Source organism: Peromyscus eremicus, chromosome 10, assembly GCF_949786415.1.
Source record: "Peromyscus eremicus chromosome 10, PerEre_H2_v1, whole genome shotgun sequence".
Taxonomy (NCBI): Eukaryota; Metazoa; Chordata; class Mammalia; order Rodentia; family Cricetidae; genus Peromyscus; species Peromyscus eremicus.
The window spans coordinates 20,956,828-20,980,844 of NC_081426.1; the positions used below are offsets into that span (position 1 = coordinate 20,956,828).

At 47.6% G+C, this 24,017-nt stretch overlaps 1 protein-coding gene across 1 annotated transcript; it reads right to left on the reverse strand.

Moving 5' to 3' along the window:
* Window positions 1-221: 221 nt before the first annotated feature.
* Window positions 222-20,858, reverse strand: Upp1 (uridine phosphorylase 1). The gene is made up of 8 exons (XM_059275112.1): window positions 20,707-20,858; window positions 11,229-11,294; window positions 7,516-7,633; window positions 5,605-5,763; window positions 4,048-4,162; window positions 1,546-1,755; window positions 1,119-1,265; window positions 222-477 (listed from the first exon to the last, which is right to left on the reverse strand). The coding sequence occupies exons 2-8, from the start codon at window positions 11,273-11,275 to the stop codon at window positions 338-340; spliced, it is 936 nt and encodes a 311-aa protein (XP_059131095.1). The 5' UTR covers window positions 11,276-11,294; window positions 20,707-20,858; the 3' UTR covers window positions 222-337.
* Between the last annotated feature and the right edge of the window lie 3,159 nt (window positions 20,859-24,017).

The window sequence follows — 24,017 nt, forward strand, 5'->3', positions numbered from 1 at the left end:
ATTTATTTAGAACGATCCTGAACAGTGTCAAATGCAGCCCAATTCCATGCATTCTTTTTTTTGTTTTTTTTTTTTTTTTTTGGTTTTTCGAGACAGGGTTTCTCTGTGTAGTTTTGCGCCTTTCCTGGAACTCACTCTGTAGCCCAGGCTGGCCTCAAACTCACAGAGATCCGCCTGCCTCTGCCTCCTGAGTGCCTGGATTAAAGGCGTGCGCCACCACTGCCCAGCCCATGCGTTCTTGTATAAAGCAGACACCAAGCCACACAATGGGATATGAAAAATAGATTTATTGGCCAGTAGCTGCAGAGGCTTGTCCTGAGTGCCAAGGACAAGAGCCTCAGGTCCTCCCCAGGCTCTTCTTGATGAAGTGGCCCACCAGCCGCTGAGGTCTCTGCTGGTATTCTAGCAGCACGTCATGGGGGGTGTTGATCTGGTCCCCTTGCAGTCGGTCCAGGAGGGTGACACATACCACAGCCGCTGCAAAGAGCAAAGGTCTCATCAAGGCAGGGTCAGACACCTTCCTCAGCTCCCCAAGGAGGAGTGCCAGGTCCAGGGAGTGCAGTGTGCAGGCCAGGGATGGGAGGGAGGGCTGTGGGGATGGCCTGGGACACACCCTCTGGCAACTCTGGCAGGTCCCCACTCTAACCTATGGACTTTGCCTTTGTTGCCAGAAGAAATTCCAGCCAGTTCCAGGGCCAGCTCCTGGCTGCCCCATGCAGCCCTGCAGGATATATGTTGTCCCAGACCATGGGGCACAGATAGTTCTGAGAGGTAATGTTCAATCAGAAGGATGCTCAGGTCTAGACAATAGGGTGGATTAGTCTTCAGAAAGCCATGTTCTTGGCAGGGCTGGGGCAGCTACTTTCTATGTGAGCTGTGACCCTTCTCAAGGGGCTGGGAAATCGCTGCAAGAACACTGAGGACCCAGTGTTTTGCTGTGTGACAATGAAGACATTGCACGTGTACCAGGGCTGTAGGGGATGACACCTTAGCCAAAAGCTGACCACGGCAGACACAAGTCAGAAATCACCATTGCCACGATCCCAGGAGGGGCCTGCTGTGATGGGCCAGCGAAAGAGCCAGAAAAGGGACCCCGAGGCCATCCCGCGTCTTCCTACCTCTCAGGCCACAGGCACTGCACATGGTGGCAAACAACGAAGACTCCATCTCGATGTTTCGGACACCTGCAGCATGGGCTGCCTGCAGATAGGCCTGCTTGTCCTTCTCTGTGTAGGAGCAGAGGGCACCATCCAGACGGCCTTGCCCTGCAGCACACGAAGACGGGAAAACCATATGCACACAGTCAGAGCCTACACTTGGGCACCATGTTATAAATGCCATCAGGACACAGGGATGCGGGGGGCCCATCTGGCCCCTGCCTGTCTTCAAGGGGTAGATAGCTGCTCCAATCATTGTTACAAATACGGTGACTGGGTTAGCAACCCACCTGAAGGTGCCCCACCAGAGACGGTACCACACCATCACAAAGTGGGCTTGGGGTGGGCAAGGGATCCCTGGACCCGCCACGCCCTCACTTCCGCTCACCCTCATAGAAGTCCAGGGTGCACATGGTGTTGCCCACAACCGTGGGGAACTCATTCAGGTCCGAGGAGCACTGCAGCAGTTCCTGCACCAGCCGTGCGTCCAGGTTGGTGCTGCGGACCACCCGCTTCCCCAGGACAATCTGCTCAAACTCCGGCTTGAAGCACTCATCCACTGCCTGCTGCGTGATGACTACAGAGCCAGGCTCCAGACCTGAGAGAGGAAGACACGGGTGTCATGCTTACACAGGGTGACAGAGCAGCGCAGCAGAGAACAGGCACAATGGCCGTGACCCATCGACCCAGCTAAGTACCGAAGTACCCCAGCATATGCTCAAAGCCCTCTGTCCCTTTTCCTAGTCAGAGCTTTTCCTAGCTGGGATTTTGCTTGGAACCATTGCCGTAAGCAAGGAGAAGCAAAGAACAGCAATCCCACCAGGAGTCGCTGTATCCCTTACCAAAAGTCTGTCTCCCAGGCGTTGCCACTGACTAGCATTCCTCCAACTAGGTGACCATGATGTTAGTTTAATCATTCCAGATTATCTTTACTTTGTAAACTTTCAACCAGATCCAAAAGCAGACAAAGTATAGAAAAACCACATGTGCCTTACAAACAGCCTCAATCCTTTCCGACTCCTGACTAACTCGTTTTTCTCTGCATCCAGCAACAGCCATCTCTGCAGGGTCTGCATTGGAGGTGTGCCTTCCTGGAGCACCTGCATGTTTCTAAGGGTAATACCCTGTTCTTCTTTTCCAGTTGGATATATATATATTTCTTTTTGGTTTTTCGAGACAGGGTTTCTCTGTGTAGCTTTGGAGCCTGTCCTAGAACTCACTCTGTAGACCAGGCTGGCCTCAAACTCACAGAGATCCACCTGCCTCTCTCTCCCAAGAGCTGGGCTTAAAGGCATGGGCCACCATGCCTGGCAGGTTTATATTTTCTTATACAATGTGACCACTGCTAAGGAGTTTGAAATCCTACCTTCCAAGAGCAATGTATGAAGACCCGGATGCCTAAATCTAAGGCTATACTGTCCCTGGACCGATACAGTCTCCTATCAATGGCTTTGTGTTCCTGGTGGGAACGAAAATTTCTAGAGACTAGTTACTACAGTGACTTTAGTTCCTTAGTGTCAAATAAGAACTGGCTTCAGACTTTTACTTACTTACGCTATGGTATGACACTGCCCAACACACACACACACACACACACACACACACACACACACACACACACACTCCTGAAAGATAATCTCCACTATGAACTAGGAAGACTTGGGACTGGGTGGGGCCTGTGAGAAGGGACTGGTGCTCTGTTCTAAAGGCTGGATGAACTCATTCACTGAAATTGATGGTGGATGAGTGGTGGAGGCCGGGGCAGATCTCCCTGTCTCACATACATGATGAACCCCTGTGCCATCCCTAGACTCTACCAGAAAGGCTTTACTCAGCTATGGGCCACAGTCATGAGCCCAAGCAGACCTAGTCTTTATAACTGAAAATAGACCAGAGCAAATCAACAGCCTTTTGCAGAGCAAATGAACAGCGTTTTGCAGTCTCCTTCAAGACCTCTTCTGTAAGATCAGATGTTATCTCAAGATGGAGAAGAAAGGAATATAGAGCAATGATTTCCTAAGCACAGAGTTTCTGTTTTGTGTGATGGAAAAGCCCCACAAACGGACAGTAGTATTGGGACATAATATTATGAATGTAATAAATCAATCAATTAATGTAGTTAATAAATGTCATAAATATAGTTATTGAATGAATACTGCAAATGTAAACAATGAGTACCACAAATGTAATTAATATCACGAGTGTAATTAATGAATATCATGAGTGTAATTAATATCTTGAATGTAATTCATGCCACTGAATTGTGAACTTAAAAATGGTTACAATTGCAAATATTATGTTCACTTAAAAAAATAAGGCAGAATGTAATCACCATACATTATGTGTATGAAGTTGAAGACAGCAATGTTCTAAAATAGAAAGTGGTGATGGTGTCATGGGCCTATGAAGATGCTGGACTAAAGTCTATGAAATTGTGCAAACAGGCAAATTGTATACTATGTGAATTATTTGTCAATAAAGATTTTATAAAACGTTTAAAAAAAAAGAAAAAACCTCTTCTTTGCTTCTTAGGTTGTTTGTCTGTGGGCTTTTGTGGGGGGAGAGGTTGTTGGATTGTTTTTTGGTTGGCTGGTTTTTAGTTTTTGGTTTGGTGTTTTTTTCGGTTTTTGTTTTTTTTTTTTTTTTTGCGGGAGGGCGGGGAGTGTCAATGATTAGGAACTTCTCAGCTAATTTCAGTCCCCTTTTGTTAGTTTTTTATTCCACCCCCCAATACACACTCTGATGGAATGAGGAGATAGGCAGAGAGGAAGGCCCTTGAACAATCCCCAGTGTATTCACACCATCTTGGAGAGGTTGCTGGGCTCTGGCCCCTCCTCCATCCCACCCACCACTCACCACTCCTGGGCCAGAATCAATCCTCAGGCCTCACCTATCCCGCCTGAAGTGCCGATGCGGATGATGGTGATGTTGGAGCATCTGGCGTGGTACAGCAACTTGATGAGCTCATGCAACATGATCCCGATGGAAGGAATGCCCATGCCATGCTGAAACCAGAGAGAAATGCAGCAGCAGCTCAGCCCAACATTGTGCTTTCATCAACGCATGCAGAAGTCCCTCCAAACAAAGGACTCACCCTGCGTTCAAGTCATCCAAAGACTACAAAGCTTTGCACAGAATGAGACTGAGAGGGAGAACATTCACATAACTCATTATATTATACAGTTATAATTATTCTGCTGTATTAGTCATTATTACCACTCTTTTGCTATACCTGGTTCATTCACAACTAAAATGCATCATAGGCTTATGTCTATAAAAGGAGTGCTATTTGTATTGATCGGTTTTGTTACACTTTTGCCTTGAGACATCCTTTGGAACAAAGCCCGTGTGGGGAAGGAGATTACTGTACGTTTTATGTGGTGTACTTCCACTAATAAAATCATCATGTAGAAATGGACAGGCTTCTAGTATTAACAGAGCTGTACTATACATGACCTGCCTCACTTGACTCACACGGCCTTCAGAGCAGGAGGAAGTAGCCGCTATCAATAAGTAGCAAACACTGCTTCCTGACAGTTGAAGCCATGCACAAAGGCCCACCATACTGGATAAGGTTTGATCACAGCACTTTTCTTTTGCCCTCTCCAGTTTAGCGAAACAAGGCAACCAGCTGGTTCCTCAATCCCCGACATCAGGCACTGTACTGACATTGCACTTGTGCCTTGGCCATATCCTCCTTACCTCTGCAATGCAACCCCACTCCACATGCCTTTCAAAGACCCTCCGACACTCACATCTCCTATCCCCAGGAGGGTGCTGTCCCTATCGCAGAGCCCTACAGCAAAGGGACCCACCCCTTTCAGAATGTCAAACCCAGGAAATGCTTCCACAAGATGCCTTTGCTATTAGGTGATTCTACATAACTGATATGCTTGGAGGTCTAGCTGACTAGTGTCAAAACACACATCTCAACAGGAAAGGGATCCACCACTGAGCTGTAGTTCTTCATTATATTATTGCCAAAGGAAATCAAACGTTAGAAAACGATCCCTTAGACAGGATACTGGAGATTTTTCTGTATTCACTTTTATTGATCACAGAACCTGTGTTATAAAGCAGGCCAGTCACTGTGAGATTGGAGAGGCATGGAGACCTGGCATGTGGCTCTTCTTACAGCCCTGGGCCAGGCAGGGAAGCCCTCCTCAGCACCTGCCACCCCTACACAGAGTGAACAGCTGTGCATATTTACATGTCTATCTGCTTTTGTATACCGAGGCTATCCAGGAAGCTAAGCCTTAAGGGCTGGAGCCTAGGACTTACTCATGCCCAGATCCCAGCTGCTGGGAGCTCACCATGCTCCCAGCCATTTACAGTAAACAAACGATAGGGTGCCAGCTGTCCAACTGTTCACACACAAAGGAAGAAGTGCGGGCACAAGGCCTTGCAGAACATGGAGACCAAATCCAAGTGAAAAGCAAGTACTCACGCTCACAGACAGCACAGGTCCGACTTTATACATGGCGTAGCGGTCAGTGCCTGCACAGATGTTGGGATACTCTTTCCCTGGATGGTCAAGGCCCAGCTCGGCAGCCACATACCTGATGAAGGTACTCATCCGGGAAGGGCTTCCACCCACACACACGAACTGAAACCAGAGAATCGGGACCTCGTCAATACATGGCGTCACTAGAGGTCTTCAAATCGACCGGCAGCATTGGGGTCATCTGGGAACTTTCTAGCAAGTTTTCGGGCTTGACCTGTACTAAGTGTATCTAAGGCGGTGAGCAATCAACTTCCTTAGGGAGTTTTTAGTAGCACTGGTCTAGGACTGACTGCTCAGGACAGGCACCCTGAGCACAGTGCAGTCAGCTCCACACACGCAGGGACCCAGACTCTTGCTGTCTCTGAAAAGGCAACGGGCACCATACTTGGCCTAACACACCAGGTGGGAGGCAGTCTAGGGTGCTAGAAGGGAATTCGGGTTTAGATTGAGATGGTTGGAATCCCTCACCTCATGTGACCAGAGTCCTATGACCCAGTGTTAGAATGGACCACCAATCACTCTCCTACTTGGTCACCTGAGTGGCCAAGAATAGCAGGCCAGTAGGGGTTGGGCATTTGTAGGTGGAGGAGACACTTTTATTTTGCTAAAGAATAGTAAATAGTGAAAAAGTGATTTAATGGAATCTGAAGATAAAAGAAATAAACGCATCTCTAAATATGAAAGGACATTTCTATGGCCTGCAATAAAAAGAATAGATTAGCAATATTGGGATTAATGGAAATTCAATGAATTAATGAAACATGAAAGCTGCCCACCATTTGCTACCAAAGATGAGTTAGTTCTACCTGTGGCAGATGGGGCCCAGCTTCAGTGTTCTGAGCCTGTCTTGGTTTTTAATTCAGTGTGTTAATTCACCTTTATCAAGATTAGACACTAAAGAGTCCTGTTTTTGTAGTATGGGAACTGTAGTTAACACAACTGTAACTATAACTGTAAACTGCAAGACAGCCAGTTGACAGGACCCTGAGTGTTCTGCACCCCAAGAACAATCCGTGCCTGAGCTGTGAACGTGGTGCCGCCCACTCTGCTTGTCACTTCACATCACAGACGTGAACTGAAACGTCACCCTGTTCCTTGAAATGGTGCACACATACTTAGGTGTCAATTAGAAACAAATCTTAACAAGGAATTTTATAAAAATTTCGGAAAATTAGCACTGAGAAATGAACACTTTGTATGGGAGGTGTCTTCATCAAATTGTCCCTCAGATATCATCAATATACACCTTCAACTACAAGCAGTGATCATACAGACTCTCCATACTGACACTGTACCTCTTGGAAGTCCTCCCCAGCTCTCTACGTTGTCTAGGCTGCCAGCAAACTCCTGAGATGAGGTGATTCTCCTGCCTCAGTCTTTGGAGTTGCAGCAACTCTAGGCATAGGCCACCTTGTATGGTTCAGGAGAGTCACATGCTGTTCACTCCCATATGAAAATTCTAAGAGAGCCGGGAGGTGGTGGCACACGCCTTTAATACCAGCACTCGGGAGGCAGAGGCAGGTGGATCTCTGTAAGTTCGAGACCAGCCTGGGCTACAGAGTGAGTTCCAGGAAATGATCCAAAACAACACAGAGAAACCCTGTCTCAAAAAACAAAACAAACAAACGAACAAACAAAAAGTTCTAAGAAATGAAGTAGAGGCCTACAGAGCAGTAGTTAACACTTGTTCTCTTTGACTTGCTAGTTCCTATAAATAAAGGGTAACAATGGCAATAGTCTGATAAAGATAGAATGTAGTCCTGCCCCTTGTCAATCATCTGCAAGGAGGTGAGCTGCACCAAAGTGGAAGTTAACTGTAAGACAATCCATAGAATCAAAGCCTGGGCTTTTTACCTTCACATCTCCAAACATAGCAGGGAAATCATGTGTGCTAGTGCTGAGGTTGAAATGGTAGAGAACGTCTTCCTTCATTGTTGCGATGTTTGGATTTGAAAGGTGAACGAAGCAGTCACTGTTAGAAACAAAAAGTGAAAGGTTTATAGAACACAAGTGTGCCACGGCCAGCATTACCACAAACATGTTCCATATTCATGAGGTACATGAGGGACACGATGGGGAAGAGACACAAGCAGATTCTAGGGGGAAGATAACCCTACATTGCCAAGGCCTCTACCTCCCTTTCTCCTTCCTTTTAACCCCTCTTTGCTCCTAGAGCGCTGTTTGAAGGCAATCAGCAAAATCTCAGAAGAGCAAACAAAATTATAGAGATCAAATTGATAAATGATCCAACACAAAGAACGCTATTTGATATCCAAGTCATTTATATTCAATATACAGACTTGAATGTTTTGAAAATAATATAATCACTATTGGAAATGTAGACAGAAATAGAAAAAGTCTCCACTATTGCCAGAACCTTTCCAACCTGAGTGTCTATAATTTCTTTTTCGTGTCTTGTTGCATTAGCTACCACTTCTCAGAACCACATGACACTAAGAGTGTCACGAAGGGATGAAGAGATGGCTCAATGGTTTAGAGCAGTTGTTCTTTCAGGAGGACCAGAGTTCTAGGCCCAGCACTCACATGGTGGCTCACAACCATCTGCTACTCCAGTTCCAGGGAATCCACCACCCTCTTCTGGCCTCTGATGGTCACATACGTGCATGCAGGCAAAACACAAAGTAAACCTTAATTTTTTTTCTTAAAAAGATTGTCATGATATAACATCCTACCATTTTGCATTTCTGATGGCAACTGCAACATTTTGTATGTGGTTCAAATGACTTTTACAGGCTAACACATGTTTCTGCTCTAAAGGAAGGTTGGCAGAAGGTTGGCAGACTTTATTTCAGGAGGCCAGATGGTACATATGTCTACAGGCCATTATGCTTCGTCACAAGTCTGCCACTTGTCTCCTAAAAGCAACAGAGACAAGGAGGGCAAACACACGCTCTTATACTTCATTCAACTTTGATTTACAAACACAAGCACCTGAAGACGAGGTCATTTCAGCTCGACCCTGGCCAAGCTTCCTCAGAGCCACACTTCAACACAGCTGCCTCAACAGTACATGCCTTCTGATTTCCAAACAGGCTCTCCTTGGCAGGATGAAGGCCAGTGTAGGGCCTTGAATATGGAGCCATCATGAGTACTGTTCCTCCCTTCTGAGTCTGACTTTCTGCCCAGAACCAACTACTGACACTTTCTCTTCAATCTAACTCATGAGAAAAAGGTGAGAAAGTAATGATCCAGAGATCACTGCAATGTAGAAATACTGATGATCTTGACTTACGATGATTTGAAAATGCTGTGTGTTGACTTGAGTTATGGACTTTTCCCCTGAAAAGTGCTGCCAAGATGTTGGGGGAGTTCATTGTACTAAGTCAAGGCCATGATGGATTTGTGGGGATGGAACCCTGTTGTTAGCCAAGGGGATCTGTGCCATTTCAAAAAGGGCTTTGGCCCTCCTTCCAGAGCATTCTCCCCTGTTTTGTTCACTAATTTACCTTTTTTTTCTGGACATAGGACCTCACTGTATTCCAGATTGGCTTCAACTTGCTATATAGCCTTGAACTTCTTATCTTCCTGCCGCTCCCTCCTCAGTGCTGGATTATAGGTACATGCCATCATGCCCATCTTATGTAGTGGTAGTGACAGAACCCCTGGAGTGTGAAGCAAGCAAGCCACTCCCTCAGCTCCTATTTCTTTTTCTTTAGACAGACTGCATTTTGTAGGCCAGAATGGCCTTGAACTCAGTACACCTGCCTTGATCTCCTGAGTGCTGGAATTACAGGCACATGCAATGAATCTGGCTATCTACATTTTGACTTTAGAAACATTTATACAATTAACCTAATTATAATGATCAAAATCTCCTGGAGGCTATGCCATGTCCTCTCTCTCTCTCTCTCTCTCTCTCTCTCTCTCTCTCTCTTTCACACACACACACACATACACACACACACACACACACACACACACACACACACACACACACGCACACCACACACACATACACACAGATGCACAAGGTTGAAGGCTGAATCAGACCTGTTCTGACTGATTTATTTCCTCTAGTCCCCACGGCTTTTTTTTCTGGTAGTCAACCTCAAGGGCAGAAATTGAAGATTCCCTCTTCTCCCTTGGCCCTCTCTGCCCACTTCCATGTTTCTCAAGCCCCTCTCCAGTCTATCCCCCTAGAGTGGTGTCCAGACACATGAAACGTTAAGATTGCTATATAAAAGATAAGCATAGCATAAGACTCAGGAGAAAGTCAGAGCTCTCTCAGAAAGGGAGTGAGAGGTGGATTCATGGACTACTTCATGAACAGTGTTAGAGATCCACAGCACACACACCAGTCATACATGCAGGGCCACTGCTGACCTGAGCTATAAATCTTGCTAAGAAAGAGCAAGCAACCTGCCCAAGGCACAGAGTGTGCCCACCTGCTGACCCCATTCTCCTGGTAGATTTCCTGGCAGTCTTTTATTAGGGCAAGGAAGCCCTTTCTTGTGGGACCAAATGCAGGGCATGTACAGCTAGACTTTCCCAGAAATCATTTTTGATCTCTGGGCCAATCTGAAATTCCATCATAGCACACCCTTCAGGCACTTAACCATATCCTCCTTCAGGATGTGGCAAATATGGAACACAAAACAGAAGGACCAACTTCTTGCTTCAAAATGACACAACAGGACGTGATTAAGACAGCGTGGCCACACACAGAAAGCCTTTTTTTTTTTTTTTTTTTTTTTTTTTGGCTTGTCAATTCCAGGAAAAGCAGAGGGAGGAGTGTAACCATGAGAACAGCCATGATTTAAAAATTCATTAACTCTGACATGTACTTGAGCCAGAACAGCCTCCAACACAGTTTAAAGGATTCAAAATAACAAGTCGGAGACAAAAATCTTTAACCTACCTCAACTTCAATTGTACTGATCATGCTTTATTGTTACCTTATTCATTTACTAAATATTCATGGAGGGCTGACTACGGAGGCCACACTTTTAAGCAGGACGGGAACTACCTCACAGAGCCCCAGCAGATGGTGGACAACCCTCAAGTGGGGACAGGAGAAAGGCTCAGTGGACTTCAGACCCATGTGGGAGGTCTCAGGGTAGAACATGTACTCACTACGGCATGCTCAAAACCCTGGGTTGGATGTGCACGAACATACACATGCACACTGGAGTCAGAGAAAGACACAAACGGTTAGCTCTTTACTAGAGTCTAAACCTAAGAAAGCTCATGAAAAGCACACACTTGAATTATGAAAAACTACAATGCAGGGAGAAAAAAAATCTTTCAAGGTTCAGAAACAAGACTGAGCTAGGAGATACACGGTCGATTTTGTCTTGGAAAAAATGCCACCGATAGAAGAAAACCTGTAAGACCCGTATCTGAGCACTGAACTGCCTGGTCTTCTGAGCCTAACAGCTAAAGATAGACGTCCCTGGACCTGAATATTTGTTAAGTCCTCCAAAGCCCTTCAAACCTCACTCACTATTGTGAGCATCGCATGTTAACATATGTAAAGAATTTTGAAAAATGAGTTGATTAAAGGAGGTTTAATAGAACCCACACAGCTCAGCCTGAGTCAGTCTTACTTGTGATGGTTTTCGAGGTCCTTGGCTTCAGTTCCTGTAGCCGCCATCCTCTCACTGTGGCAGGACCTAATGGAGAAAAACATCACACAAAACATAATCAACCCAAATGGAACTAGTGTGGTGTGAGGTATCACTCATGAGGGAAGTCTGTGAAGAGAAGCAGAATTCTTCACACTTACGTCATGTACATTATGGAAATGTATACTATTTACACTGTGTATGTGTGCTCATGTGGGTGCACACGTGAGTGCACACGTGAGTCCACATGGGTGGATCTCACACTTGTGCATTTTAGGAATAAAGTTCAAGTTTCCTAGCATCCCGTCTCAGCAACAGTCAGGAAGTCTCTGACCCTACCAACCACACCCTTCTGCCTCGCCGTTCTGGAATCTTGAACATCCTCTTCCTGTTTCAGGACAGCAGAGGTTGCAGGGATTTGAACAGAGGTGGAGCAGCTACCAGCTCCAGAGGATGCAGTTGAGAGAGAAAGGACTTGAAGCTGATGTGGCCAGCTGCTGCCAGCCTGGGTGCAGAGCCTTGGGAGCAGGGTAGGGAGTTGCGGGGGAGGTGACAGCATGCACAGCCACCACTGCTTCCTTGGTAAGGAAACAGAGCATCAGGAAGAGCCCATGGGTCACAGGCCACTCGGCAAAACTGCAGGCTGTATACAAGCATTTCTCGAGCCTGGGATGAAAAACCCCTTTGCTGGGAAACGTATTTATAACTGTTATCATCACGTATGGATCGTTTCAGTAAAATCTGCAAACCAGGGAAAATTCCAGTACAGTTGGTTCCAGAGCAAAAATCCCTCTGCAATTGGTGCTTGTAACCTCTTCATCTGGCTTTTGTTGTAGCTTGGCACCGGTGGCACGCTTCCCTGGAAATGCCAGCTTGTTGCTGTCCAACCAAGGGAGCCAAAGACGAAGTGAGTTCTACTGCTTTTGTTATGGCAGGATTGAGGATGGAACCCAAGGAGGTCTATGCGCCAGGCAGGTGCTCACTGAGAAACATCACTATGCTGGGGAAGAGGTATCATCCCTCACCCTGTAATCCCAACATTCCCAAGTCAAGCACGGTGCAGGGAAAGGGCACTTATGACTGACACGGGAGGAGAGCAGCTTTGCCCGGCAGTGTTGCAGGGAGCACAGAGCTGGTGGGTAGTGAGAGAAGTGCTCCCTATGTTATCCCTCAGGACTGCATGCTGGCTCACAAGGAGGCTTTCCAAAACAAATTTGACCTTTACATTATTTTATTGGGGAGGGGCCTGGGTATGCCACATTGTATATGTGGATGTCAGAGGACAAGTGGTGGGAGTCAGCGGTCTCCTTCCACTGTGTGTTTTGGAGATCAATCTCAGGTTCAGGATTGGCAGCAACCATGCTTACCTACTGAGCCATCTTGCTGGTGCCACCTAACATTTTAATGGCACAGTACATTCTAAAGTTTGCTTGGGTAACATGATTAGCATGTAAGATTTAAGAGTCGGAGACCCCAGAAAGCACAACAGCACTGCCGGCCTCAGTTAAGGAATGTGAAACTCTGCAAATCAATGAGGTCGCAGTTAGTGCCTGGACCCTTGCCTTGTGTCCGCGGGATTCAGCAGGTGCCTGGTGTCAAAAAACCTCTGGTGTGGTGCTTTGCATGAAAAGTGTCCCCCATTGTCTCAAGCATTTGAACACCTGGTCCCTAATGTATGGTGCTGTTTGGGTGGCTCAGGTGCTAAGGCCCTGCCAAAGGAAGTATGTCACCGGGGGCAGGCTTTGACACCAAAAGCCTCATGCCCTGCTCTCTGCTTCATATTTACAGTTCAAGATGGAGACTCAGTTTCTTACCCCTGCCTCTCTCTACAAAGGCTGCTTGCTGCCCTGTGCTCCTGACATGGTGGTCTTTGCCCCTCAGGAACTGTAAGCTCAAATAGACTCTGCTCTAAGTTACCTGCGTCAAGGTGGTTTATCACAGCAACAGAGCAGTCACTGATGGAATGGGTAATCAAAACTGTGGGGATTCGGAACCAGGTGGTTTGATCATGGACAACCCGATCTGGAGAAAATGAGACGGCCTCAATGGATTCCCTCACCACAGAGTGGAACTGGTTACTACCTCCCAGCCCTAGCCCGACTTCCACCCTGTCTCAAGAAAAAAAAAAAAAAAATAGAATAAATTGAGTGAAACTGCAGGAGCTGTCCCTAGGCTCCTTCCAATCCCAATGCATTGTCTCAGGTCACTCCCCTGACAACCATTCACAAACTCTCAAAGCTGCCTTCGGTTCCCGCTCTTGTGGTGATGTTAAGCAGCTGGGTAGACAGAAGCCTGTGGGGTTTTTGCACTTCGGTCTTCTTTCGGCATATGAATAAACATGTATGTCCTTTCTCTTGTTTAATCTCCCCTGGTTTTGTGAGTGAACCTTGAGGAGGCATGAGGATAATGTCCCTTCCCCTCTAGAGCATGTCCGGCTGGGAAGGGATGAAGACACAACACACTGTGAACCTGCATGCAGCCTGTGTGACACGACACACCAAGCAAGCCAGGAGATGAATGCAGGGGAGAGAGGGAAGGGAGCCAAGAAACCGAGAACACAACCAGAGGCCAGTCTCTTGAGTATAAACAAATACAGGTATTGGAAGGTAAAACCAGCATGCTCTTAAATGGATAGGATGGGTTCCTAAAGCTTCCAGGCTGGCAATCAGCCTAGAGAAGAGGTAGTTAGAATGAAACAGGCAGGTACCACAAGGGGACCCGCAGGCCAGTCAGCTTTGGGCCTTTAACCTGTTACTAGGCACCTTTCCAGCACCGTGGCCAAAAATGCCTGACTTAGGAGCATGTGTTTATCTTGGCTCACTGTTTTAGAGTGTCAGCCCATGCATCTTGGTAGGCAAGGGTAGCAGAGCACAGATGTTCTCATCAAGTAGAGCCAAGAAGCCAAGAAGGGAATACTGCAGCTTTGCCCCTTCTGTGACAACATCTGGGCGCCAAGTCAGGGGTTTGATGGCACCCACATTCAAGGCAGTCTTGCCCTCTGTAATCCTCGGGTAACACCTCACAAGCACAGGTAAACATAAGCGGCGCCTCACCAACACCCTAAATGATTTGAAAAGCAGTCTGCAATGAAGACTAACCATCATCCCTATAGAAACCATGCCAATAACAGCTTTGCTGAAAAACACCCATTAGGCCATGTGGCCAGAAGAATTTACAGAAGAGCAAACACTTACATTCAAACCAAGAGGGTGGAGTCCAAAATGACTCTAATGACAGAGGGTGAGATGTTGTCACTCAGGGAAAACCCATAAAATGCCCCCGCAGGAAGTCCCTAGAATCACTCAGGTGTCAGATAACCTGTGAACACAAAATCACAGCACGTGATCTACCCTACACTGAGATTTGCTAGTCCTCCCACCCCAGAGGGTGGGGTGGGGGTCACACAGACAAGCAAAATGTCATTAGCTTCCCTCTAGCTTGCTAGAGATCAGTGGCATGTGGTCTATGACAACAGTTGCCCAGTTTACTTTGGAAACACGCAAAGCACCCTTCCACTCTAAATCCGTTTCAGGATAAGAGCCCTGGCATCTCTCTTGTACTGTGTCTGTCCCTCAGCTGTCTTAACCCTTGGATCAAATTCTTCTCAGCTTGGCAAGTGGACACATTGGAGAAGTGTTTTCATCCCAGGACTTAACACAGAGTTAACTAGCAACGTATCCCCACGTTATGCTTTCTGGGCAGTGGAGTATCCACAGTCCCTCAGCCTTAGAGGCCCAGACAGAATGACAGGGACAGGACATACGCAAGACAATAATTCAGCCTTTCCTGGATTAACTTACCACTCATTAGCCTGAAACCTCAAAGCGAGCTGCTTGAGCAGAGGAAAACATCTTTTGAAACCACACCCGTGACCAACAGACAATTACCAAACTCTAGCCCAGCCCAGAAGAATCCCAGGGAGCTGCTTCTCATGTGCTCAGAAGGCTCATCTCTGTCCATGCTTGGGCTGGAGCTGAAGCCAGTCAGCTAGGGCTCACTCACATCTTTCCTCTTCCTAGTATGTGATTGGGTCTCATTCCCACCATTCCCATGCTCTAAGATCCAGCTGTCGGTGTCAGACAAAGGCCTGTTGACAAACACAAAGCCCATACACCACAGAGAAGGAATCCTTTACTACAGAAGGCCAACCGCAATGCAAAGGGCAACCAAAACACAGATCACAAGAGGTGATCTCCAGACAGCTGTGTGCCCTGAGTACCTGGAGGGGACAGGAGAAGGAACTTCGTGACTGTTAGACCCGTATGGACAGGTTCATAGTAAACCCCAGTCGTTGTTTTGATTTGGAAATGGCTCCTGAAGACCCACCTGTTGTTAAAGCTTGGTCACCAGCTGTAGTATCATTGAAAGGTGGTAGAAAATTGAGGAGGGAGAGTCTTGTGGGAGGAAGTGAGGCCATCAGGAATACTGGAACCGCCCCCCACAGCCTCCCCCACATTATGGTTCCTGGCCACCATGACTCAGAACAAACAGGCCTCTTTCACTATGTATTTCCACCAAGATAGACTGTATGACCACGGGCCCAAAGCAACAACCATGGACAAAAACCTCTACAACAGTAAGCCAAAGTAAACCCTTTGTCCCTTTAACTGGATTTTTTCTTGGGATTTTGCCATTGTGACAGAGAGCTGACTTACACAGTGACATAAAATTTTGAGCGGAAGCCACCCAAGTTCCTGGAACCCCTTTGCCTAAAAGCAAAAGTTCCCCAAACAACTCAAGCTTTCCCAAGATCCGGTAGTCTTCTAGTAAAACGATGCTGTACCCAAACAGCCACTGTCACCAAACTAACATCCTTCCCATCTGCCTTTCTGAAGTCCCAGTTAAGCTTTTAAGATCATCTGAGTCATTTAGAGCGGAGTGGGACAGGACATAGCTGTCAAACCCGTACTCAGGAGGCTGAGGCAGGAAGATTACTTACATCCCCAGGGCAGCCTAGAACGCAGAATGAGTTCAAGATCACCCTGGGCTACAAAGCAAAAAAAAAAAACAAGGAGTGTGCAGGGGAAGTAGGCAACACACGTCTGACAAAAACAGGCCGGCGGTGGTGGCGCACACCTTTAATCCCAGCACTTGGGAGGCAGAGGCAGGCGGATCTCCATGAGTTCAAGGCCAGCCTGGTCTACAGAGCAAGATCCAGGAAAGTCGCCAAGCTATACAGAGAAACCCTATCTAGAAAAACCAAAAAAAAAAAAACAGACCAGCAACAACAAACTCCCTAATACCATACCCAAAATGTAACAGCTGAAATACATTGTTTCTCCAAAAGCACCTTTTTCTTACCCTCTCAGAAGTCAGGTAGGCTCCTCTGTGGCTTGGCCCCTTCCATCTTTGTTAAGACTGGAGCAATCCCTAAATTCTAACCACCTTCTGAGTCGCCCTCTGAATTCCTCCATTATCTGCATGGATAGTAATCTGCTCTCTTATCTGTCTGCTTTTTGGCATCTAATTTGCAGAGGTTGGGTGGCCTGGGATACACGGGTTCTCTGACACTTTACTCCAACATGGATTTGAGAGTAAAGAGCAACAGCAAGGATAGAAAGTAACAGTCAAGGGGGGAAGCGCACACCCAAGGAGAGCAGGGCACTGACCTCTGTGGGGCCAGGGATGACATCCTACCGGCTGACTTCTGGCTAAGAGGACAGGAAGGACAGTGTTGCCTTCCATGTATGGGGCTCCTGACAGCTCATTTGTTGAAGTAACATGACTCAGGAACACAGAACCTGTAGGTGTGGCCCTGTGGGGTCACCACAAAGGAGACGTGAGCCAGAACAGTTGGCATTGATTGAGAAACATGGAGTCCAGAGGCCTGAGCACACCAAAGATAACATTCTTAACTCAGGTTGTCGGCCACAAAAAGCCTCCAGAATTTTCACTAATGATGCTCAGGATTTGGAACCAGCTTTTCTTTTTCTCTGTGTAGTTTTGGTGCCTGTCCTAGATCTCCCTCTATAGACCAGGCTGGCCTCGAACTCACAGAGATGCACCTGGCTCTGCCTCCCTAGTGCTGGGATTAAAAAGGCGTGCACCACCACCCCACCGCCCAGCTTGGAACCAGCTTTTCAAGAATAGGCAGAACTGGAGGAAATCCAGTCAGCAAAGTCATGAGCTCAAAACCCAAAACACAGGACATAACTCCTCTCAAAAAAAAACATGTTTTAGGCTGACATATTTCAGTTAACAAAACCAAAGGGAAACACTTGCCTCTTAATCAAGTCTGCTTATCTCTCGCTTCCTATGACTCCTCCGCCATCACTATCCCATTAAGAGTCAGATTTGAGCTTAGAGCTCTGGGTCATCTTGCCAGAGCATTAGCTACTTTGCACACTGGGTAACCCTTGCTCCACAAGTAACAGGGTCGGTGGGAGTTAGGTTCCACAAACCTCAAGAATCAACAATTAGGAAAAGCCCAGGATGAAGACCAAGGGAGAGACTGGCCACAGCAAAGCCACTATGAAATACCCAAAGATTCACGGAACTGGAAACATGGTTCAGGTTAAGAATGCTTCCTATAGCCAAGAGTGGTGGTACATGCCTTGAATCCTAGCACTTGGGAGACAGAGACGGGGATCTCTGTGAGTTCCAGGGCAGCCAGGGCTGTTATACACAGAAACCTTGTCTCACAAAACCAAAAAGAAAGAGAATGCTTCCTAGGATTCTAGGATTCTGGGGGATCCCAGTTCATTTCCTGGCACTAATGTGAGATAGCTCATAACTACCTGTAACTCTGGCTCCAGGGAATCTGATGTCTTCTTCAGGCTTCCACAGACACACAGACATACAGACACAGACACACAGACACATACAGACACACACACAGACACACACACACACACACACACACACACACACACACACACACACGACGTAACATATCCACACATGCACATAAATAAAAAAAACAATACTTTGAAAAGGAAGTCTAAGTGTGGAGTGCACACTGGGACACTGAGTGGGGGTGGTGGCGGCTCCTCCGCCCTTGTCCTAACCCACGGAGCTGTTCTGAGAACAGACCACTCTTCCAAAGCCTCCCCAGCTACTTGCTCTTGGGGTAAATGTTGACCTCAGTACTTCAGGAAGATGTCACACTGAAGCTAACTTTAGAGAGCATTTCTTCCCAACACTCACATCCGTGCTTCATCGTAGATGGTGGCACTCACCCAGCCTCTTCAAGATATCTGCTACTAGGGGTTTGGGAAATCAGTGGTAGAGTGCTTGCCAAGGGCAAAGCCCTGAGTTTGGTCCTCAGCTCCAGAAAAAAAAAAAAAAAAAAAAAAAAAAAAAAAAAAAAAAAGATATCTGCTACTGCCCTCAGCCCCGGGGCTGTACTCCACACTGACAGGACCTGCTGGTTTAGGGCCTGCTGCCCCAGGGACCTCCACAGCACACCAGAAAGTAGCCCTTACCCTCTAAGCACACCCGGGCTCCTCTGCCTGCTGCTAACTCATTCATGAGATTTTAAATTTTTTTTTTTTTTGGTTTTTCGAGACAGGGTTTCTCTGTGTAGCTTTGCGCCTTTCCTGGATCTTGCTCTGTAGACCAGGCTGGCCTCGAACTCACAAAGATCCACCTGCCTCTGCCTCCCGAGTGCTGGGATTAAAGGTGTGCGCCACCACTGCCCGGCAAGATCTTAAATTTTAACTTGACTAAGATATCAAAGTCAGAGAAAGAGATCAGTTCAGTGCATAAAGACTTACAATTTTTTGGAATGAAGTGTATATTAAAAGTAAATCTGTATGTATTAATGTGAGATGGAGAGAAGGGGAGAGGAAGAGGTTGGAAAGAAATTATTCAGTGCTTATCTGTAAAGAGAAAGAAAACCTGGAAGTTTCTGTTATGCATATGATTTTTATTTTGCTTTCTTAAGGTAATTTCTTAAGATTTTTTTTTTTAGTCAGTAAGTACAGAAAGAAAAAAAAAAGAGTGCATTTTGACAAAAAGCCAAGGTAAAGAAAAACTAATGCAACTCATTAAGGCTTTTAACAGTGTTGAAAGCATAACACCACCAAGAATACAATGTGTGCCCAAGCATCTCAGGCTGAATTAAAGACATGTGCGGTAATGAGGATTACACACACTAGAAGGTCCACTTGGCCTCTGAAGAAGGGAAAACAATAGCCAATTGGCTGAGAAGTGGGGGTGGTTTAGCCCAAAATGCAGATGGGGCGCAAACTTCACAAGCTGAAAGAAAGGGTAACAATGGCCGGCCCTGGGAATGGCTCCTTCTCCGGCAAAGACAGCTTAAGTCCCCATTCAAGGAAGTTACCATGTTTTTTTAAAGGACTAGGTTACAGAGTATGAATGGAACCAATGTGTTTTTTGTTTTTAAGCGGAGATAGCACCAGCCAGGGGGAACTGAGGCAAAGAGAAGTGGGAACTTAAAAAGCAGGGAGAAGGTGACAGAAGAGGGAGGTGGAGAGAAAAGTGGGAGGGGCGATAAAAATAAACAGATTTATAAGATGTGATGTGAGTTCGAGGACAGCCTGGGCTACAAAGTGAGTTCCAGGAAAGGCGTCAAAGCTACACCGAGAAACCCTGTCTCGAAAAAATAAAAAAATAAAAAAAGAAGAATAAACAGTGTGAACAGACATCTAAAAACTCTCTCCATTGCCTTCACGGGAAGCGCCCCTTTCTACCCCAGATTCAGGGTCCCTGGGTAACTCACTGTCAAGAGACTGCAGGTCCACGTCCAGGGAAGGCTGCCAGGGTGTGAGTGACCACCTCAGTCACCGGTGAGTCACTCCACCAAGCAAGCCCTGAAGGAAGAGAGATGTGACACTGAGCAGGGCTGCGGAGTTCTGGACTCACCCTGCCAGATCTGCAATTAAGTTATCACCGAAAAGAGCAGTAAGGTGAGGTAAGTCCCTTGCATATCAGTTAGTGACATTTCATACTCCGGATGAGAGTTTCCCGGTTGAACTGCAGCCAAACAACTCGGAGCCCATATTTTATGAGATAACATTTGGTAAATCAATTACAAAGAAATCCATATGAGTGATCAAAATGAAACTTTGTCCAGTCCTTCATGAAAAGGCAGGTGGTGTAACGCCTCTAGCTCTTATTTTCTGGGTGGCCTGAGCTGTGCAAGAGTTCTGGGTCTTTCTTCCCGGCGCGGGACTGGACACTCTGGAAGGACCTGGAGGCGTCTGTTGGCCCTTCACCTGCTCATCCCTCACCGGCTCATCCCTCATCTGCACCTTACCTGCTCGTCCCTCACGTGCTCTCCTCACCCCTCCCCTCCCCCACTCCACCCTTGCAGGCTCCGCGTCCAGGGTATTGCCAGCACCTTCGTCTGCTGAGAAGTCACCGGCGAGCGCCTGGGAGAGCATCCCGGACCTAGGAGAGCATCCCGAGCGCGGTGCTCGCGGGCGCGGTGCTAGCAGAGAGCTGTTGTCCGCCCACTTCCACCGCGCTCACCCGCCCGCTCCCGGCCGGGTCTTACCTTAGTAGCTGTCGTCCGGTGTCCCCCGGAGCTTCAGTCCTCACTTACAGGCAGGGAGAGCCGGCGAGGATCCCGCAAAGCCGACCACGCAGCGTTCAGTCCCGGCCAGCCGGCCGACCGCACGAATGGCTCGGAAGGCTGGAGAACGGTGAGAAAGGAGCAGCGTGCCAGATCTTTTAAAGGAGAGAACGGACCAGAAAGGAGAACCTAGACGGCCGCAAACACGCCTCCTGGTATCTGTCACCCTCAGCCCCGCCCAGGGGTCACCGCCCGGCCTCGACCCCGCCCGAGGGTTCAGATGACAGCACCCAGGGCCTAGTCGTCCAGACACACCCCATGCGCACCTCCTCTGGCTCCTTTACCCTCCACTCCGAACCCGGAAAAGTTGCCGGGGAGCCTCGGCCTTCTAGTTTCCTTTCGTTTGGGGACACCTGACCATTTTAAGCCAGAGCCATCCCTGTGACTCCATAGTGTCCCTTCCTATGGATGAAATCGTACCCAAGCTGCTAGCTCACCTGTTCACAGGCGAAGAAACGATCTGGAAGCGGCTGTATGGCTACCCAAGGTCACCTCTAGTGCCAGGCCCAGGTCCATCTGTAGGAAATGGTGAGGGAATGTGCCAGAGATGAACGACCGCCAGGATACGGTCAAGAATGCAGAGCTGGGCTGTTGTCAAGTGTGTCCTTTCAGTATCTCGGGCCAGTTTCTGTTTTGTTTTGATTTTTTTTTCTTCCCCTCCTGGTCCCTCCTGATCCAGGGATATCCTCCGTAGTTGAGGGAAGGCCAGGGGAGCGCTTGCCCAGTAGGGGAAGTGACTCATTCATTCAGTCACAGCTATCTGGCAGAAGGCACCTCTGTCCTGCCCAGCGCTGTGATTCCCCCATCCCCCGCTGCCAGCCGGGCCTGCCAGTCCAGTCCTCTCCTCACACAATTCCTAGCTTGGCTTCCCCAGCTAGCTGGCACTCTGGCCAGAGGACAAAAAGGCTTAATGGGGGGGGAGGGGGGGGCGGCGGGCGGACACAGCCCAGCACAAACACTGTTTGCCTCCCACAAGCACCTAGGTTCCTGAGAATGGGCAGTAACAGAACTGCCCATGATCCTGCTCCTGGGCAGACTAAGGTCTCTCCAGTTTATTTCTAAGAATCTACAAGTGAAGCCCGATTTCAAGTATCAAGGACTTCTCAGTCACAAACTCTGCAAATGGCTGAGCCTGAACACAAAATTGTTTCCGCCATTTTCTATGCCTACACTCTGAAACCAGCGCCATCAAAGACTGTGGCAGAGAGCAAAATCAGTGCCTTCAGAGCCCTGAGAGCCACCTCAGCTGTCTGGGTGAGGCAGAAAAACCCAAGGCTCAAGGTGGGGGCCAGTGGATCCCCAGGGCCTTGGCGCATCTCCATTTAAGCAGTGACATTAATAAGCAAAGGAGAGGGCCTATCTAAGGCCAGGCAGCACCATAGAATGACGCCCCGTTACTGTGAATAACAAAACCTGAGAACAAATTCCAACTGCCCACAGTCACTCAAAGCTAATACTATTTCAGAGAATAACCAGGGTATGCCCCTCAACTTCTGCTCTTTTCCCATTCCTGGTCCAGATGCTGGTGCTAGCTGTGCCTCCAAAGATGGATGTGAGAACAGCCTGAACTCCTGTACCAGAAGAGGAACTTTCTCCCAGGAAATGAATGATTCTGTTATCCTACCCCACCACTAAATCTACATATGTGCATTTACAGGCTTTTGTGTCCGCTTTTCTGTTAATTGTAATTCTAGTACCAGCAAAAGAAGAAGAAAGGCTCCCCACCCCCACCCTCACCCCCACCCTCACTCCCCACCCCCGCTTTCTATGGAACTCAGGTTCAAATATAAATAAAATTATTTGCCCTTTTTTTTTTTTTTTTAACAAATTCCTGTCTCTCTGCTTATCACCTAAGTTTCACACAGCAAACTAGAGGTTCTGGTTACAGTCTGTATCCAGGAGCTATGCAGCTTTCTAGAGCCCTATTCCAGGACAGAAAGTCCCCTCCCCGTGAGCTAGTTTCTAGAATACCCCTCATTGAGGGCAGACATTTTCAAACAGCCAGCTGGCCGTATTAGGTGGGGCCGCAGCGGGTAACAGCCAGCGTTTTTACTGTTAGTGGGAGCCAAAGGAAAAGCTCCCTCGGCTTTGCGTGCAGAAGGGCACGTACTGCTGTGTCACACAAAGTAACAGGCTGTCCACAGCTGAAGGTAAGACTGCTATCTTACTCAGTCACACCCTGCCCCCTCCCGCAGCTCAGAGCGGCTCGGAGCTCCAGCCCTGGGGACTTCTTGCCAACCTCATGAGGCACGAAATTCCATGGCCTCCTGTCCTCCCGATGACTGGCCCTTCAATGGAATCCAAATAACCAAGGCCGTTAAGTAAGGGCTACACATTTGAAGGTGGAGACTACCCAAGCAGCGTAGCTTCGAAGAAACAGGGATGATGGAGTCTCCCGGGAAACTTGAATTGTGCTCAGAAATGGGACGGATGCTGGTGGTTGGCTTGCACCTCGGGTTATTGATTGACTTTTGGGAAACCTGATTGGCAAGATGTGGCATTTCCCAGGCGGGATGTCTGGGAGATTCACCTAGCCTTGGAGCACTTGGTGAAACTGCATCAGCGTGTTGTTGGAACACTGCTGGGTTCAGTTTGCTTACTACAAGGGAACAAAGCTGTTCTGCAAGGTGGTGGGCTGAGATGCACTTTTCTATGTATGTCATAAGTCCTTATCAGATTATATCCTCTAACTCTCGATCGTAAATGAGAATTCAGTGCCCATAAGATACTTCTTTAGGCCGGGTGGTGGTTTAATCCCAACACAAAAGGCAGAGGCAGCTGAATGTCTGTGAGTTCGAGACCAGGCTGATCTACAAATCAAGTTCCAGGACAACTTGGCTACGTAGAGAAACCCAGTCCTTTTGAAAATACAAGTTTAAAAAAAGCTGGGTGTAGTGGGGCACGTCTTTAGTCCCAGCTCTCAGGAGACAGAGGCAGGTGGAGTCCACACCAATTTCTATCATAGATAATCTTCAAAGGCATGTTGGTAGAAACTAAGGGATTGGTGACTGTGTCCTATCGGGTCAGAAACCAGTTTAGGAAAAGAATTTGGTGTGTCAACACAGGGAACCTAGGGCAGGGTCAGGCTCCCTCGCATGCCTCCCTCCTTCAGCCTGTTGTCATTATCTAAACCAAGACCTGCTTAGGATCGCTTGGAGCTCATTCTGCAGAAGCACTGTTTTATTCATTTAGGTCTAATTAAAGGTCACCTCTAAGAGCCTTCCCAGCCTGGG